Source organism: Tympanuchus pallidicinctus, unplaced genomic scaffold (genome assembly GCF_026119805.1).
Source record: "Tympanuchus pallidicinctus isolate F22 unplaced genomic scaffold, pur_lepc_1.0 scaffold34, whole genome shotgun sequence".
Taxonomy (NCBI): Eukaryota; Metazoa; Chordata; class Aves; order Galliformes; family Phasianidae; genus Tympanuchus; species Tympanuchus pallidicinctus.
In genome coordinates, this window is record NW_026294752.1 from 778,198 (window position 1) to 797,338 (window position 19,141).

At 39.9% G+C, this 19,141-nt stretch overlaps 1 protein-coding gene across 8 annotated transcripts in view; it reads left to right on the top strand.

The window, feature by feature from the left end:
* The window catches only part of CDK13 (cyclin dependent kinase 13), a 55,145-nt gene that overhangs the window by 5,934 nt on the left and 30,070 nt on the right, over window positions 1-19,141 (top strand). For 6 of the 8 annotated variants that reach the window (XM_052698983.1, XM_052698985.1, XM_052698986.1 and 3 more), the window contains exons 2-5: window positions 5,938-6,543; window positions 13,103-13,273; window positions 13,576-13,715; window positions 17,785-17,955. In XM_052698983.1, coding sequence (XP_052554943.1) covers window positions 5,938-6,543; window positions 13,103-13,273; window positions 13,576-13,715; window positions 17,785-17,955 — 1,088 coding nt within the window. The remainder of the gene's footprint in view (window positions 1-5,937; window positions 6,544-13,102; window positions 13,274-13,575; window positions 13,716-17,784; window positions 17,956-19,141) is intronic. The other 2 variants (XM_052698984.1, XM_052698989.1) reach the window with 1 other exon arrangement.

Genomic DNA, 19,141 nt, shown 5'->3' on the forward strand with positions numbered 1-19,141 from the left:
TGGCAGTGCCTGCTCCTTAATGCAGCTCACTGGTTGTTGATGGCAGATCGTGGCTGCGAAGGGTGTTTTAGCCCCGGTTGGCTCTATTTGCCTTCTCAGTATTCAGCTCTATATTCTGATGAATCCCTTTGTGTTCTGTCTTGTCTAAAACTATAGGACATAGGACAAGAATCAGTTTCATTGTTTCACTCTGTAGGCCTAATATGTTTGGGTAAAGTATTGTTTGTGCTTAGGTAACACATCTGGCTGCTGGCGCGTTTCATGTAGCCTACGCAGTTAAGAAGAAGAGAGGTTTTCAAGTTTACAAACAGGAGAAGATAACACGTGGCTGTTCTGATTTGTTAATAAAATGTAGTTCTTTTTTTGATAACTACGTGAGAGTGGAATGGGGAACAGAGAAGAAATCCAGATCCAAAGAAATGTAACACTGTGTTTAATTGCTAGAAAGAGGAACGTTGTGACAGTTTCAAAACTTGCAACTAATAACACTTAGATATTTTGAGTGTTTTTATACAGTGAACAAGCGGGTTGTGTTGAGCAACAACTGTTTTTTTTCTTGGTGGAAAAGAAGCCTACTTTCTTTTTGTCTTCTGAGATACAGAGGAAAGCAGTGCCAAGTTCTGCTTTGGGGATGAATTCCTTACTAGTGCTTTCTTCCTTTGTTTTGTTTCATACGCCTATTCTCTGTATGATTTTTAGGTAACGTCTTGAAAATTTCTTTCTGGTTTCATATTTTAGCTAGACATAATATTATGCAATTACTGCAATTTTGCCTCTGCAGCTAATCAGGTTGTGCTCCTGGTCTCCTTTGTTGCTGTCTCCAGGGGAAGAAAAAAGCAGCTGTATGTAAAGAACTTCTTTTAATGCAGGGTAGTCCTACTGTTACTTACAGTTTTTAGGCAAATCAGTTTTCTTTTCCTTTTTTTTTTTTTTTTTTCCTCTGTATATAAGAAATACTGAAACGTGTAGATGGTTCAGAAGTGGTTTTATGGGGGTGAGATTGGCAGTTCCTCTCACCAGGGGTGTTGAGCTGTGTGGGGTGCATTCACAGTGCTTGTAGAAGGCTGCTGATGGGTAAGCACAACACAAGTACCTGTAAATGGGACAAAACTTAGGGGTGCTCTGCCAGCAGATGCCAGTGCTTTCACTGGCTGGGTTAGCTATGACTCTTACCTTCAGTTTGGTTCCTAATCTCTGCAGATTTGGGTGAGAAAATCTGGGTTGCTTCGTTGGGTTTGTTGGTTGTTTGCAACACAATTCCTAGTCTTCATAGCCACTGTCCTTTTGTTCTTGGTTACCATGTTAAAAACAAACCGTGCTAACTAACAACGAAATAATTGGTGGCAAATGTCAGATGAGGCATTTGATATATGCATGTATGTATGCTTGTGTGTTTAAGTCCGGTGGAATATACAGAGAATACTGTGTAGTTCAGGTGCATGTCCTGCTGTTTTCCCAAGGTCCCGGCCAAATGTTAGTGTCTTGTTGAAACGGCAGGCAGTAGCTATGGTGTGAGCCTGGTGCTGTGGTGCTGGGGCTTTGTCATTTATTTGAAACGAGTGTTAGCTCTGAACAGTGTGAGTTGACTGGCCCTGTGTATAGGGTGGCATTTCACCATTCTCAGAGTTCTGTGTGAGCTTGTGAGAGAAAGCTTGTAAACATCCATAGCTTTGTTTTTGTGGCATTTAATAGGTGGGAACTTGCATGTAAGTTTTGTCTAGACTGGGAGGTTTTCTTGGGACTTTGGAACTAATGCTGATGAAAGAAAATGGTAGTTAAATATTTGAAAAGATCACTGAACTTAGGGAAACAGCACTTTTGTTATGGACTCAGGTCACACTGAAATTAATGCCTCCTATTTATTTCTGTGAAAACCACAACAGATACAAAGAACACGGCAATGCTTGATAGAACACAGTAGAACAAATTCTTAGCTATAAAACACTATTTTCAATGTAGTCACCATCATTAGTCAGTTTGCACAGATCAGCTGATTGAAATGCTCTTCATCTCATGGTGTAACAGCTGTGCATGGCAAATGAGATTTGTCTTTCACTTTGCCATTACCATTGCTGAAGTACACTGCTTACCACCTCACTGTGTTCAGATCTGCTGTGTGGTCCTCATAAATGTTCAGCAAGAGTCAATGAATGTCAGTGGATGCTTTTTTTTTCCACATGGGGAAATTCAGAGACACACCTTTGCTTCCACGTCAGATACCATTTGGTCAGACTGTCCCTCTGCTGCCACTGTTGCACTACAACAAAATGGAACAGAATAGTGGTGGTGAGGTTCAGTCGCTAGTGCCATACAATCAGCATCTGCCTCTGATATTATGGGCCAGCATAATAAAGTAGGAGGCATTACTTTCAGAGCAGCTCTTGTAACTTGAATTACTAGTGCTCTGACAGAGCTAGTGGTTCGTTCTGTTGTGGTTCGTTCTGTTCAGCTGAAGGTATTTGTGTTTCCTGTAACTCTTGCCTGGTGGACAAGGTACAGCAAGATGTTGTGACAAAGGTCTTTGGGATGCCAGTAGAAGAGTTGGTTTATTATTAGCCTGGGAATGCATTCTGTAATGCAGCTTGAACATCTCTTGCTGATATAAATAATGAAAAACTGAGATTAAACCAGTGTACTCAGCTTGTTGCATAACCATAGCGAGGGCTGCATGATACAGTGGAACCGAATCCTGAATGTTTGAGTGCCTGTGTTTCTGCTCCTTTCCCTATGGATATAGTTCTGACATGACAAAGTTATGCCATTTGAGGTGTCATACCTGGGCGGGGGAACTTAGTGGGTATTTGTTGTTGTTGTTGTTGGTTTTTCTGACTGGTGTGAGCAGCTTTCAGAGCTTGTGTAAATCCTTGTTCGTGTTCTCAGCTCTTTGCTGGTGTTGATAAAATATGCACCTCAAGCCACTGTTGATGCTTAGGTTGCCTATATGTCTCTTTTTGAAGGCACTATATAGATTTACTGGCTCTTCCTTAGCAAAGTGTTGGTAGCTGACCAGATGAGTGTTTCTGGTTACTATAATTCAAACAGATTTTCTGATTTCATCCTTGGTAGTGATATGAATGAACTTATTTTATTTTGAGCTAATGAACTGGAACGGCCTTGTGATCAGACATGCAGTCTCAGGAACTGTAGTGTTTTAAGCTGCTGCTTCTGTTTTCAAGTGAATGTGGAATTCAACCTGTTCCTTTTGTTGACATGGATTTCTTTCTTCACGTTGGGCACCTTTCTAAATAAAATAACAAAAAGCACAGAAATTGTACTTAGGAAAGAAAAAGGCTTGATACCCTTGGACGTGTTTTATGGTTAAAAATTGAATACAGCCGAGGCTTGCAGATTGCAGTGGGTTCTTTGAAGGTGGGAATGGTGTTGTACAGGTAATGGACCAAGTTAGAGATAGCTAATCCAGGAATGAGGTGTGCAAGGTGTTTTCCTAGGCAGGTCAGTGACATTCTGGCAAATGATGCATCAGTGTGAGGGGTCAGTTTAGGACTCATAATGCTTATTAGCTTGTACTTGATGCTGGAGACATGGAATTATACTGATTCTATTTCCAGTGCAGATCTGCAGGCAGGATCCCTCCTTGAGATATCTCCTCAGAAAGGGAGGTAAATGTGACAAGTGCTCTGGCCTTGCAGTCTGTAATGTGTTTTATTGTCTGCATAATCTCAGCCCCTTCTTATCATGACTTGTTGTTACAGAACTTCACCTATTCTTTTTAATTTCTTTTTTTGTTTTTTTTTTCCCCAGTTTGGGAAAAAATAGAAAAAAAAAAAATTAGAAAATGTTTTAAGTCCAAAATACAGGATGGAATTAGTTGGACCTTCAAAGTGACAATGAGAAGAATAACTACGGTGGTATTTCATAGTGGAGCAGAAATGCACTTCCAGGGGATTTTTTCTGAATAATACTGTTTTCATTTGGCTTTTGGTGGACATAGACATTAATATCTCTTCACCAAATTGTGATTTAACTGACAAGACTCAAGTAGTGATTTAGTATTAAGGGGCAGAGGGGAAGCAAAGTAATCAGTTACCCCAAATCCAAGTGCTACTTAGTGCATTCTTTTGCTAAAATCATTTTTCTCCCTTCTTTTTACTAACCCCCAAATTGAAATTGTAGTTGAAAATTCACAGAATTGAATTCTCAATATTTTACTTTCATTTCCTTTCATTTTACTTTAGTCTTATTACTTCATAGTACTTCATAGTTACTTTGCAATTTTGCACCACCAGAAAATCCTGTAAAGTACCTTCTTGGCACAGAATTTTACTGTGTTTATTTCCAGGCTTTGTCTTCTCATGAGGTTTGAACTTTTAATGGTCTCTTGTAGCCATTTGATTCAATAACAGTTTTACCTGCTGAATGTGAAGCTTGTGATGCAGTATTCAGTGTGTTCACCTACATGTTGGTTTGGAGTCTCCTGCATAATCTTGATTGGTTTGAGGAAAGTCTATTTTTAATAACAGCAGGAAAAAAGTGTGTACACGTGGGAAGTAACAAATACTGCCCATAACATAATAATGGTTTTATTCTGCATTAAGTATTTCTTCAGTTGAAGGCTTGTTATGTGATTTTAAGTTGATAATTAAAATTGCATTGATTATTCTTGAAATTAAATTTGACACAGTGGCGATTAGGCCTGACCACAATGATTGTGACTGGCTTTATTTTTATTTGCCCTAAACTTTGGGAAACTTCTACACGTTGATGCTATCTTTTGAACTGTGAAGTTTCTAGCTCCCCAGACAGTTCATTATTTTCACTACTCATTACATTTTACATTGTCTAGCTCATGGATTTTTTTTTTCTTGACTTAATTTCATTCTCCTCTGCAAGTGATGTGCCCAGGAAAAATAGATTTCTACCAGTCCTGAATCAAGATCATACTTGTAAATATTGTGAATCTGCTATTTTTTGTATTGTCCAATGAATTAAATTTCAGATGTTTGTTGTGGCAATAGACTTCACTAGTTGTTCTCATGCCCTGTGTCTCAGTTTCTTTCGTTTGTTTTTTAATGAAGAATTGAATCAAAATTACTAGGAAATGAATGAACAATTTCATTAGATTGTATTTCTGTACAGCTGAAGTTTGCTTCTTAATTGTTAAGGTTCTTTCCCTCCTTCCCTGCCCGCATTCTGGTTTGTTTCCTTGCTAAGATTTTGTAGACAACTTCGATATTTTTTTTCCCTCTGTCTCATAGGCGTTTTTATCTGACTTATCTGATGTGGAAGTGGCATATTGCTACCTGTAGGTAATCAATTACCTTCAGTAGGTAAATAAATACGGAGTACGTTATTTCTGGAGAGGCAGGGGGAATGTACCTTTAAATTTTGGGAAAGGAAAGCTAAGGCTTATTGTTTTTTTAGCTAGCAGCATTGCAACCTTTAGCATTCCGGGTGCTTTTTAACATTTTTGTGGCAGTTGTAAAATTGAAACAATTTATTTTTTTACAGTTCAGTGTTGTGTTTAGAAGCTTCTTGTGATGCTACAACGTGAATTTCATTATGCTAAATTCTGGTTGTGTAGGCAGCTGAATTTTTCTGTAATACTGCAGATACTACATGCGTTGACACACGAAACATAGCATCAAGTTTTCTTTAAAGGAGAATTACCATTTCTGAAAGGAGAATACCATTTCTGGTATGCAGTGAGGAAGCACATTTGTCCTATGGATGCATACAGTTGTATTTTGCAGTGCCTTACTGGGAGAAGCTGTATTTAAGAAAGCTTTAATGTTTTCTAACAACCTGTTTAGATGTAGAATCTTGATTATTGCGTATTCCAAATAATTTTGGCAGGGCACTGCCTTTTCTGTTTTGTGGCTTTTTTTATTCTATAAACATGGTGAGAATGGTTGGTTTAAAAGAGAGTGAAACTGCACAACTTTTTACCTGAGTAAATATTTACTGTTTTTGAAACAGACGGTCAGCAAAATCTCGCAGCAGAAGTCCATATTCATCAAGGCACTCAAGATCTCGTAGCAGACACAGGTTGTCCAGGTCGAGAAGTCGTCATTCAAGTATTTCTCCTAGCACATTAACTCTGAAGAGTAGCCTGGCTGCTGAGCTGAACAAAAACAAAAAAGCAAGAGCAGCTGAGGCAGCTAAAGCCAGTGCAAAAGCTTCCAACACTTCAACGCCGACGAAGGGAAACACTGACACTGCTGCAAGCGCACCTCAATTGAACAATGTAAAGGACCTGAAGAAAGTAAAAATTGAGCATACACCTTCTCCTACGAGCAGCGTAACTGTGAAGAATGACAAGGCAAAAGCAAAGGTCTCACTTCCAGAAACTAAAGGAGAAAATAATCTGATCGCAGACAAAAGTACTAAACAGAAAGCTACAGCGGTAAAAGAGGACAAAGCAACTGTTGTAAAACAGCAACCGGTCACTGTAAAAGAGAAAACCAAACCGAGCGCACCGAGCGTAGTAACAAAGGAGAAGGAGAGAATTGTTGCACTACCAGCCTCCACACTGCCACCCTTGCCTTTGCCTCCCACGCTGCCTGAAGATAACGAAACTGATAGGTGAGTTGTGATGTAAATTTGCTTTTTGGGGATTGTCTCTTGGTTTTATTTATTTATTTCTGCTTTGGAAAACTAATGGTAACCAAGGCATGTCCAGCCTGTGGGCTGCACGCTACCTGGCACAGCTCACCGTGCAGCTTACCCGCTGCTGCTGCACTCAGCCTGCCTAGGCCAGCTGTCACTCAGCACCAGCAAAACATTGGTGTGCTCTTAACTCTATCTGGCCTGAAAACGAGGCACGAGAAGGATGCAGTACAGGGTTAACTCAAGTTACAGCAGGTAGTTGTATGCAGTTTGATACACTGGCTAAACACTATTCTGTGAACAGCAGAATATATGCAGCTATCCTTTCTGTTATGATAAGGGAATTTGAAAATAAATTTCAAGGTTGCTAAAAAAAAAAAATTATCGTTTCTTTGGTACACTTGCAACTTCATTTGTGATCAGTATAAGTGTGTGACCTGCAGCTTTTCAGATGAAATGTGGGGAGTTGCACTCAGACATTAAACTGAAAACTTTCATCGTGTGTCTCTACTGAACTTTTATAAGCCCTGTTCTAGCAAGAGAGCAGTACCCCTCACTTCATGGTCACGCCTTGTTCATCTGATTGCTTTTCATTTGTGAACAACTGTTTTCAAGGGTAAAGCACAGGAATAATAAAACTTCATCAAAAATGTTTGACGAGCACCTTGAGAACTCACTGAGAGCTGCAGCCACTGCCACCAAACCAGACTGAGGCATTAATTTCACAAAAACGAGGCCCAATATCCCACTAGTTTATGGTTTTGTTCCTTTTTTGTTTTAACAAAAGAAAAAAATATATGTATACATGCTAACTATATTGTATAATTTATGGAGGCTGCTCCATAAGTAGTGCTTCCTAATTTACTATGTTGGCCCACAATGTCAGAGGCAGATGTTGGTATGACAGAGTAGGGATTGAAGCTTCCTGCCAATATTCCATTACATTTTGTTGCCCTGTGAGGAATGGCGTTAGTGGGGCAGTCTGACCAAGTCTGGCATGAAGTTTGCCTGAAGCAGAGGCATTGTTGAGTTCATCCACATGGGGAAAAAATGGCAACCACTTGCTTTCATCAACTCTTGCTGAACATTTATGCAAACCTAACAGTGAATGTGAGCACTGTGAGGTGGTGGTTGAGTGGTGCGTTTCAGCAGTGGCAACAGCAACAGTGGGTCACCCCCACTGGTGCAGGTGTTTATAAACTTGATATGCAGGCTTTTGTTCATCACTGATGAATATACATTGCTAATGGTGGTGAATATGTTGAACAGTAGTGTTTTGTAGCTGAGAATTCGTTCTATCATATGCTGTATCTGTGCTTATTGTATCGATTGTAGTTTCCATGGAAATAAATAGGAGGCGTTACTTTCAGAGCAGCCTACATATATGTGGCCCAAGACAATTCCTCTTCACTCAGTGTGACCAAGGCAAGTCAAAAGGTTGAATGCCCTCTTTGCCAGATCGGGAGCACCCCTGGGGTTAGTCTATTTGCTAGATCAGGCTGATGTAATTTGTTCTTGCTCCTTGGTTGCTTAAGGTGGTGATTATGAGTAAACCGAAGGGGAATGCAATGTTAAAAGTAATTTATCTGAGATGTATTGTAGAAGGAATTTTTCAATAAACTACACTAAAGAGATTACTTAAAATTGCAGACGGATAAGAATTTTGGGGATAATGCACATATGTAATTTTCAAGATCTTGAGTTCATTGCAGATGTAGGCATAGTTCTGGGGAAAAGATTAATTCAGTAACAGTATCTGAAAATCTTTCAGTAAGTTGGAATTTGACTTTAATTTTTATAGATCTGTTATTTTCAGTTAATTCCTTTTGCAGATCACTATTATTTTAAGTATGTATAACTGAGGTGTGATGTTCATAACTTCTAATCTGTGCTGACTTTTGAAGTGCTAGAGATTGATCTGTAGCAAGGAAACTTGGGTCTGTACCCGAAGTGTAATCTGAATTTAGGCTGTGCTAAGTTTCTTGTTGGTCCAAACAGAATACTTGCTGGGATATGAATTGGAAAATGACGCTACTGAGCTGTCACTTATTATTTTTTTTTCGGTTTTGGTAGTATGAGAAAAGTTGCTTTTGGTGTTACTCTTATTACTGGTCTTGTGCTATCCGAGAGATCAACTTCTCACAAGTAAAACCAAATTTCTTAGTACTGAATTAATAACTGATTTAGGTGTGATATATCTTTGTAAGAAAGAAAAACTGTAAAAGAGAAATTCCAAACCTTTTAAGCATTCATATATTTTGTATCTGTGAAAGTAATGTTTTCTCTTGCACTTGGAAAATTGCACTATTTAATTAGTGGTTACAACTAGTTACAACTAGTGGTGTAAATGTTTCTATTAGCGATTCAATGCAGTGTTACCTGTAAGAACACATAGGGCTTGGTGAGTCAATATTACTTAATGAGATGGTAGATTTCTTTTTTAGCAGTAAAAGAGAATGTTCAGCACTCTAGCAAATGCCATTCCAGTTATCCAGAATCATACCTGTGTGGTGAATGTACAGTTGCATTTGACTTTGACAGAGCCATCCTCCATGGGTAAACAGGATTACTGACACTTATTTGAGAGAGATCCACTGTTTCAACAGGCTTTGTTTGCAGGGTTAAATGTGATAACATGATATGTGATTCTATCCTGAAGCTGTCTCATCACTTCTCATTATGAGTATTTTTTAATTTAATGTCTGTTTTAAGTATACCTAAACAGTTCTATTAGCACTGGGCTCATTTCCTTAAAAAAAAACAAACAAACAAAAAACAACCAAACAACAAAACAAAAGACAAAAGAACCCCAATGTAATACTTGCAAACAAACTGCATCAGAAAGATTAGTGACAGGAAATAGAATGTCTTTTATGCTTCACATTGTTTCACTTTTGGGATGCGATCGTAATCATTCTGATGTGAAGTCTGTAACAAGTCAGGTTAAACCAAGAGTCATTAGAGGAAAATGGTCTGTGTTTTTTGGGAGGAAGAAGGACCAAGGTTCAGATGTATTCAGTTGCTGTAGGAAATTGTGCCAACTCAGAAAGCTTGGTACTGCGCAGAACTTGCTTACTCCTAATGTAGTGTCAGTTGACGTTCAGTAGGAATCTGGTAAAACCACAAACAAGCACCCTAAAGAAATAGCGCTGCTGGGAAACTAATGACAAGGTTAGCTGAAAGAGAAGACTGTTCTGGTAGCCAGCAGTGTGTGATTTAGCAAACCTGAAAAGTGGCTGCTCTTGGCTGCCTCTGTTTTCACATACTGCTTTTGAAACTTGTTTCAGAACTTCTCATATATTGTACTTCCACTAATACTGAAAGTTTGAGGGCGAAATTGTGAGAGAAATGCAAATACTTCAAAATTGAGGTCTTCATTATGATAACTACTTGCTGTGTTCATGCTAACATGAACAGAACGATGAGGGCAGTGCATGCTTCCTCGAGGTGCCTCTTTGAATTGTGGCAGTGGCAGCTTCATAGGTGGTCTAAGATCCTTGAGGGTTCTGATTTCGTAGTGGAGGGACAGGCACAGTCAAAATGCTGGAATGCTTTATTAAATGTATAAAATTTGCTGATTGCAGTGAATTTATGAACGAACACGTGCATTCTCCATGATGGAAGATAGCAAGGTCTTTCCATTTATAGAAGTTCCTACTTTGTGCAACTGGGTAGATAGAAAGTTGCAGGAAAAACACCTTTCCAGAAGAGTTTTTTTTGAGAGGGATGTTGAGAATGGAACAGTGATGATTTTTGCAGATGTCGCAACCTTGGCAAATGTACACTGAGAGCATGACAAAAGATTTTCCTTATGCAATGATGGAAGAAACTTGATGAGAGAGCACTATCTGAGAGTCCTGTCAGGAAGAAAGCCATGTCATTATTTAAGCAGCAATCATGGGTTTACTTGTTATATCTGCCAAAATGCAGCTGAAGGAAGAAGTTGGACAAAACAGAACCATGAGTTTAAAACAAAAATTATCTTGCAGGAAGCACTGCGTGTTCAGAATTTACCCACTAGACTGTGAAGAGCATCTCCAGAATAAAAATACACTGCTGTGTATTCGGGGGGTTCTTCTCAAGACAGACTGTCACTGTCCCCTAAAAAAAGAAAGTTAATCATTTAAAATAATAAATAAAAATGCCAGTTACCCATGGCAGAAGAAATCAATTTTCCACTTGATTTGTATTCTGATAACTAGAAGCACATGGAAACTGGAGTGTGTCTGCAAATCTGTGAGTTTGGAATCTGCAAGTAGCGTGGTATGGACTGCCTTTAGTGCTTTGCAGTAGCTGTAACCATGAATTTAGTTTTCTCTGATGATCAAAACTGAAGTGAATTAGATTAGAATAATCTTTTATACGTGGTGTCGGTCAGACTATAGATTTAAGTGCTATACTTGTGATATCTGGCGGCACCTGATGTCTAAATAATACTAGTCTGGGCCCTAATTGTTTGGGGCGGGATAGAAGGAGGGAAGAGGAGTAGTTTAGATGAATGGCAGAAGCCTAACCTGAAGCCCAGGTAGGTTTGTTCTGGCTGGTGAGGCTTGCTATAGAGTTACAGAATTCCTTAGGTTGGAAAAGACCTTAATGATCATCAAGTCCAACCACAGCCCAGCTATACTGCTCTAACTCTAACAACCCTCTGCTAAATCATGTCTGTGAGCACTGCGTACAAACGGTTCTTAAACACACCCAGGGATGGTGACTCAACCACCTTCCTGGGGAGCCTATTCCAGTGCTTAACAGCCTTTTCTGTAAAGAAGTTTTTCCTGAGATCCAACCTAAACTGGTGCAACTTGAGGCCATTTCCCCTCATCCTGTCAACTGTCACCAGTGAGAAGAGACCAACCCCACTAAGCACCTTACAGATACTGGAAGAGAGCCCCCAGACTGAACAGCCCCAGTTCCTTCAGTCTCTCCTCACAGGCCATATTCTCCAAGCCCTTCCCCAGCCTTGTTGCCCTTCTTTGCACCTGCTCCAACACCTCCATGTCCTTTCTGCACTGAGGTGCCCAAAACTGAACACAGCACTCGAGGTGAGGCCTCACCAGTGCTGAGTGCAGGGCAGGATGACTTCCCTGGTCCTGCTCACCACAGCACTCCTGATCCAAGCCAGGATGCCATTGTCCTTCTTGGCCACCTGGGCACACTGCTGGCTCATGTTCAGCCCACTGTCCATCACTACACCGATGTCCCTTTCCATCAGGCAGCTTTCCAGCCACTCCTCCCCAAGCCTGCAGGGTTGCCTGGGGTTGTTGTGACCAAAATGCAGGACCCAACACTTGGCCCTATTGAAACCCATACAGTAACCTCAGCCCATCGATGCAGTCTGTCCAGGTCCCTCTGCAGTGCTTTTCTCCCCTCTGGCAGATCATCTCTTCCTCCCAGCTTGGTGTTGTCTGCAAACTTACTGAGGGTGCACTCAATCCCTCATCAAGATCATTAATAAAGATGTTAAATAGAAACGGCCCCACTACCGAGCCCTGGGGGGCACTGCTTGTGACTGATTGCCAACTGGATTTGACTCCACTGACCACAACTCCTTGGGCCCGGCCATCCAGCCAGTGTTTCACCCAGCAGAGCGTGCGCCCATCCAAACCGTGGGCAGCCAGCTTCTCCACAAGGATGCTGTGGGGGGGACAGTGTGAAAGGTTTTTATCAAAGTCCAGGTAGACCACATGGACAGCCTTGCCTTCATTCACTAGGCAGGTCACCTTGTCATAGGACGAAACAAGGTTTGTTAAACAGAATCTACCATTCATGAACCCATGCTGACTGGGCCTGATGCCCTGGTTGACCTTTAATTGATCCATGATGGCTCCTGTTACAATTGGAAAGATAAACACAGCGGAAAGGCAATAGAGGAGTGCAACAGCAAAGGGGCTAGCATGGATGGAATGGTCTTACAAAGGACGAGTGCTCACACACCTCTGAAGATCTAGGGGCACAGGAAAGACTCCATGAGTGAGGGAACTCCAATCAGAGATCTTTCCATGGGACAGTTAGCCCTTAAATGGGGTCTAAGAGAGGTGGAGCCAGGTTCCACCCCTTCTGGTTGCACAGCTGAATTGCCTTCACCTGTGTTCCCATGGCTGACGGGAGTTCTTTCCTGAGGTGCTCATTCAGTGGTTTAGACCATGACTCAACATTACCTACAGCTCCCGAGATTATCCACTCCATATCCTTCCTGGCACCAAGGTGAGACTGATAGGTCTGTAGCTAGCAGGATCATCTTTATGGCCCCTTGAAGATGGGCAATGTCATCCAGCATCAGCTTTCGTCAGAAATATGACATCTTACCATCTGATGTCATTTTCTGCAGAATTTTGATCATCAGCTGTGCATTGGTCTGAGCTGTTTGCAACTCGTTTGTAAAGCCTAAATTGAGTTTCTGTCAATTCTGGGAGCAATATTAGTGTATCAGCAGCTTAGAATGTACTAACAACAACAAAAAAAAGAATTCCAGTAAGTTTTTTTTTTTGTTTTAATACCTGTGTTCAATGTCCGAGCAAAATTGTTTCTTTTTTAGTAGCTTGAGAGAGAATATTACAGTGAAGTCAGTTAAAGAAACAGAGAAGAAACTTCGCCATCTGCTTGCAGACTTGCCACTTCCACCTGAGTTGCCGGGAGGAGCTGAGTTAGGCAAAAGTCCTGAAGAAAAGAAACCAACAGTTCAGTTACACAGCAAGAGGAGACCAAAGTATGTTTATTACTTTTTTTTTTAAAATTTATTTTAAAGTCTGTCATGGGAGCAGAAGTGAGAATAGTTTCCTAAAAATGTATTCTGTTTGAAGTATATTTCTGCTTTTTTGTAACAGCTTCCTTCATACTACATAGTCTTAAATCAGACTGCATCGTTTGTAGTAGTAGCTGCTGGTTGCTGGTAGTAAGGTTGTTATCTAATAATGTCTCATGAATATTTAGTGTTGAATTACTTTTATCCTTGTATATGTTAGCTGCATTCTTAAAAGGGCTGTATTCTTTAAAATCCTTGTTTTCTAGAATATGTGGACCACGACATGGTGAAACAAAAGAAAAAGAAATAGACTGGGGAAAACGCTGTGTGGATAAATTTGATATCATTGGTATTATTGGTGAAGGCACTTATGGACAAGTTTACAAAGCCAGGGATAAAGACACAGGTAGGTTACATAAAGTGAACTTACTCCTGCAATTCTGAAGTCAGTGGGTTTGGGTTTTGTTTGTTTTTATAATTGAATAAAATCTGTGTATTCTTTGTTTTTAATCTAGCTTTTGTCTATCTTTTGCTGCCTTAAAAATTATCTATTTGTAAAGCTGTAATTGAAAGTACATGCTGAGTAGTCTTAATCTCTGTTTGAACTTGTATTTCTTGAACTTTGATGCTCAGTACACAATTTGAGGTAGTGAAGAAAAGAGGCTAAGTACTCTGGGGAAACAAAATGGTACCACTGATAGAATGATAAAAAAATAATGAAGTTTGTAAAGAGGCTGCAAAGATGAATGAAGGTAGGTGTGAGATTTAGCCATTTTCCTTCTTTGTACTCTGATTGCCGTTAGCTGCTAGTAGGAAGAGAACGTATCTCTGTGCAATGCAGTCCTGAAGTGTTGCATATCAGGTATTTTTCTTACAGTATAGCTGACAGCACAGCAGAGACATAACTTCTAGATCTCACCTTAACTATTGCTGAATTGAGCAAGCAATCACCATTATGATATGCAGGAATGTTGTCACTGCTTCTAAATAGATAACAGTCAAATCTGTTTCCACAGCTGTGCTGTACCTTGCTTGTTGGTTTTAAGTTCAGTTAGTTCTTGTGACTCCTTGCCTTTCTGACTTATTTGTGCGTGCCTTCAGTACTGTCTAATTCCCTACTTCAGCAGTAGCTGAAGCACGTATGATCACATAGCAGCCTTCTGTCTGATCTCCAGAAGAATGAATAGTATAATTGTTATTTTTCCATTCTTGTCTGAATTTTCAAACCTTAGTTTTTCGAGTTGAACTGTTACAAATCAAATCTTCTTAAGTCCTACCTTTGGAGCCATTGCAAATCATTGCTAGCAGCTTCTTCCAGCCTTCCTGGTGTTGTGGTCTTTGTACAGTTAGCTTTCTAATTCAATTACTACCATATTGTCCTCTTTCGCAAGCTTCTGGTTGTTTGTCTGTGGCAGTCATTTTCTAACCTCTTGCAGAAGTTATTGCTCTCTATACTGGGTGGGCCTGTATGGTTAGAGCAAACCTTTCACCTTTCCAAACCTTCCAGGCTTGAATTCAAATTCTGTGTAAGGAGTGGCATTACAGCCTTCAAGCTGTCTTATAATAGGCTCTGCAATGGGCTTTTCAAGGCAAGATTGAAGAGAGTGCACAACTGCTCTTTCAGACAGCAGTTCAAGCTGATGCCACATCTTTAAAACGTGACTTTTGAGAGCAGAGGTGGTTTGAATTCATGTCCTTAGTGAATATTTCTAATGCTAACAGGAGAATTTATTTTTTTTATAATGGTGCCTCTTCTGCCTCTTTGTTGCAACAGCTACCAATAATTCTGTCAAAGCAGCAGTTTTGGCAGCAATTGCTTTTTGAACAACTAGTTTGCTCAAAATGAAGGACAGTTAATCACTTTTCTCTTGTTTTTGCAGCTTTTGATGTTAGAGTGATCTCTAGAACCTGCACCACTGTCTTTTCTGGAGCTGATCTTATGGTGCATGGAAAACTGCGTAATTATTCTTATATAAATTCAAAAGATAAAAAGATTTCATTAGATCCTGTGTTATTCCCATTTTCCTTACAGTTTTGTATATCATCCCATCTTTTTGGCGTGATCTGAGAGGCAGTATCTTTTGAAGTTTAAGAACAGGTTGATATACTTAGGAAGACATAAGCTGCAACATTAGCATCTATCTCACTCCTATATCACAATCCTAGTTTTTGTCATACCTACTTTGAGTTGTGAGGTATCCTGTTATACTTTTCCTGTCTGAAGGATTGCCGTAAATCTAAGAGTATGCAAGTAACACTTGGGCCCCTTGAGGTCCAATGGTAACCTCTATTTTCCATCTCTGAGGGAAGGACTTGACTGTGCATCCTTATGGTCTGTGGGCCCTCTGCATTAAGGGACTGCCACAGTGTAAACTTGAATGTCCACTGTTTACCTCCACTTTAGAGATGTCACAAGTTATTATCCCTGATGACTCGTGTGCTGTTGCTTTGTTTCCAGCTGAATTTATTTTGAATCATAGTGGAACATGATATGTTGCATATGTTCAATACACAGAGGTGTGGAATAAGGTCTTGTTAGATTTAACAGATTTGAGCTCAATAAATCTACTAAAAAAAACCCTCAAAATGATTGAGCTGATGTACATTCTTTAGATATGTATCTTCCATTATGGCTACGTAATGCTCCTGCTGATTTGCAGAATCTAGCTTCATCCAGCTCAGCCTGCAATAAAGCAAATAAGGGAAATTTCTCTTCACTGTAAACACGACAGTGCCACTTCTGTGCATAGTAAGTGTACTGATAAATATTAGGTCTCTTCAGTTGTTTGCCTTGCATCTTGAACTATGTAGTATTTCTCTCTAGATACACGCATGAGAATTCTAACTGAACTGTCATGCGTCACATTGTCTTACTAAGGATTTTATTATAACACAATAATAGCCTTTATTAGTAAAGATGTGATTTTTTCAGAACCACCATGATTGTGGTTCTGAAGCTTACTCAGTGAGAGTCAGTATACAGTATAAGATCTTCCCTTTGAGGGAAAACATCTTCAGATACATTGAGTTTAGAGGAAAACTCTCTGGAAGGTCTTTTCCGTGACTTGCGGAAGGAAACAAATGCTACCTACTTCAGAGTAGGTGCTTCTATTGCTACTAAGTGTTTTAGTTCTTTTACTGGCCAGAGGAACTTCTGGTAAAGATACTGTACTCTCCTGGTGGCCAGCGTTCCTCAGTGCTGTGCCTCCTGCCATTTTAATTGAGCCTTCTGAAAATGCACCTCGGAGGCCTCTAACCCTGCACATCCATTCAGTCAGGATGTGCCTTCTGTGCCTCTTCCATCCAGATTAAGCTATTCTGCAAGTCACAGGATGTCCACAGTAATCTTTCTGACACTACTTTTTGCCTTTCTGAGTGTTGGTATCATCTGTGCCTTTCTTCTCAGCCTTGTGCTATATACAGATCAACTATTTTACTTGAATTTCTGCTCCTCTCGTGAAGAAGAAAAGAGACCCTTTGTCCTCTCTTTTCTGGTAGCTGTCCCCTTACTGAACTTGCTAATGAGTGAGAAATGTTTCGTATTCTGCCATCTTAAAGCCGAATAAGCTTTGCAGATCTTTATCAACAGTAGTTCTTCAATAGGACCTAAACCAGTTCATATCATCTGGATGGGTAAATGATTTGAACTGATGGTTGCTTCTTCACTCCTTCATTTTTGATGATGTTTTCTGGAGGTGGTAAGTGTAACAGCAGAGTTCCTTCAGAGCCTCTTCTGAATCAATAAATCAGTTTGCACTTGTCTTTGTCCAAGCAACTTTTTTTCCTGAAACTTTGTTCTTGTACTTGCAGTATTTTGTATTTGTTCTTCAACATGCAAGGCACATTCTTGTTGTCAACAGGCTGAAAGTATTCAGGAACGCTTACCTTATTTATTGGATTGATTGAAAAAGGGACTGTTTTGGAATCCAACTTCTACTTAATCTAGTTACAAGACAGCAAAGGAGGTTGTGACTTTGCATTGCTATTGGTGGCCTCCTTGTAGAACATCTCCATTCCCAAGGTACACACCAGTCTTTGTTTTCCTTTCTGACCAAACCCTTGGGAGAGCAGTTCCCTTTCTTGTATGTTCTCACCTGTGGTGGTATAAAAGCAATAAAACCATAGCAAACAAAGGTCTCTGTCTGTAAAGCTGCTGTTGATAACCACTCTTACATAGGGGTTTATTGGTAGACCTGGTGTGGAAGATCAGGACACGAGTGAGGTGTACATGTGGAAGATGGTTATTATAGAGGTTAGCTAAAAATTCTCATTTATAACTGTTTCTCTATATCTTTGTTTCCCAGCAACAATTAATTTTGTTTCTGTTTGGCACAATGCATGAACCAAAATCTTAACTATTTCTGAGTGGAGATTATAAAACTAAACAGTAACAAATGGGATGGATTTTTAAAACAAAGCAATCTGAAGTCCCATAGTTTGGTTGCTAATCTTTTTCAATTTTCATTTTCTCCTAGGAGAATTGGTAGCACTAAAGAAAGTACGATTGGATAATGAAAAGGAAGGGTTTCCAATTACAGCTATTCGGGAGATTAAAATTCTTCGACAGCTTAATCACCAAAGCATTATCAACATGAAGGAAATAGTGACAGATAAGGAAGATGCTTTGGATTTCAAGAAGGACAAAGGTATGTGTGTGAACACTAGGGTGGCTCTTTCTGGTCATGTTCTTAATACAGAAGCCTACTTTCTCTGCAGCTGAAGTTTCATTTTTAAAAGTTTGAAACAGTGACACTTGGTACTCACTAACAGAAGTCCTTTACTTAGATCAGCTGTGCCTCTTGTTGATGGAAACATTTCTGTAAATATTTTGGGTGGCTTTTAAAAAAACAAACTTGATTTTAGTTTGGCTGGAACAGTTTTGAAGAATAGGTGTTTAACTTGACACTCATGGATTGGGGAGGCCAGTAACGAGGGGAAGTTCTTACATACTGGATGGGTTGCATGGTTTTGCTGCTTTTTTTTTTTTGGCTTTTAATTTTCTCATAATATTTTCTCATCATTTGGAATATTGCAGGCCAAACACTGAAGAGGTTACTATTATTCTTTTTACTGCGTGTCAGACTTGTTTGGATTGTGTTTGATTATTTTCTTTTTATAGTTGAGTACGTGTGTGTGTTGAAGGCTAGAAGGATAAATGTTGCTTTTTGCCAAATGCAGGGCCTACAGACATCTACTGTTTTGGTTCCTTCAGTGTTAAATCTGGTTTGTCTGAGATGCTGCAGCCTCTTTTTCTTGGAGAATCAAGGAAACAAAAGGAAAAGCAAGCAGTTTTGCTGTTTAGGACTTTTGGTACCAAATGTTTGTTTGGAAATGTAGTCACTTTGTCTTTGGAGGCCACGTCCTCTCAGCTACAAGTCTTATAAACGTATCAATTTGGAGTATTTTAGTGCCCTGTGGCACTAAAGGTAGGTAGATATGTATGATCTGGTAGAGGAGGAAGTTTGAAGTCTGGAACCTGTACTTGTCTCCCTGTCCTCCTGAGCGTCTGTACAGCATGTCTGGCACCAGTATGGAAAGGAAACAGTAAATGTCCTGCATAGCCAGCAGAACCAACGTGTGATGTTGTGGTGACTCTGAAGATGAGTGTCAGAATTAGGCAGGAAAGAAGTTCTTTCTCTAATTTCTTCAGAAAGTGTAGTACCTCGAGGGATGTATATATGGACAACATTTGTTTGTTGTTTAAAAGCAGGAAACGTGTAGCAAAGCAGTTCCTCTAGATACATGCAGTATGCAGTTTCAGTGGTCAGCTTCCACTTTAAACTCTGATCTGCAACAGCCAGCTTAGGCTTTTCTTGTGAGTCTTGTATGAAG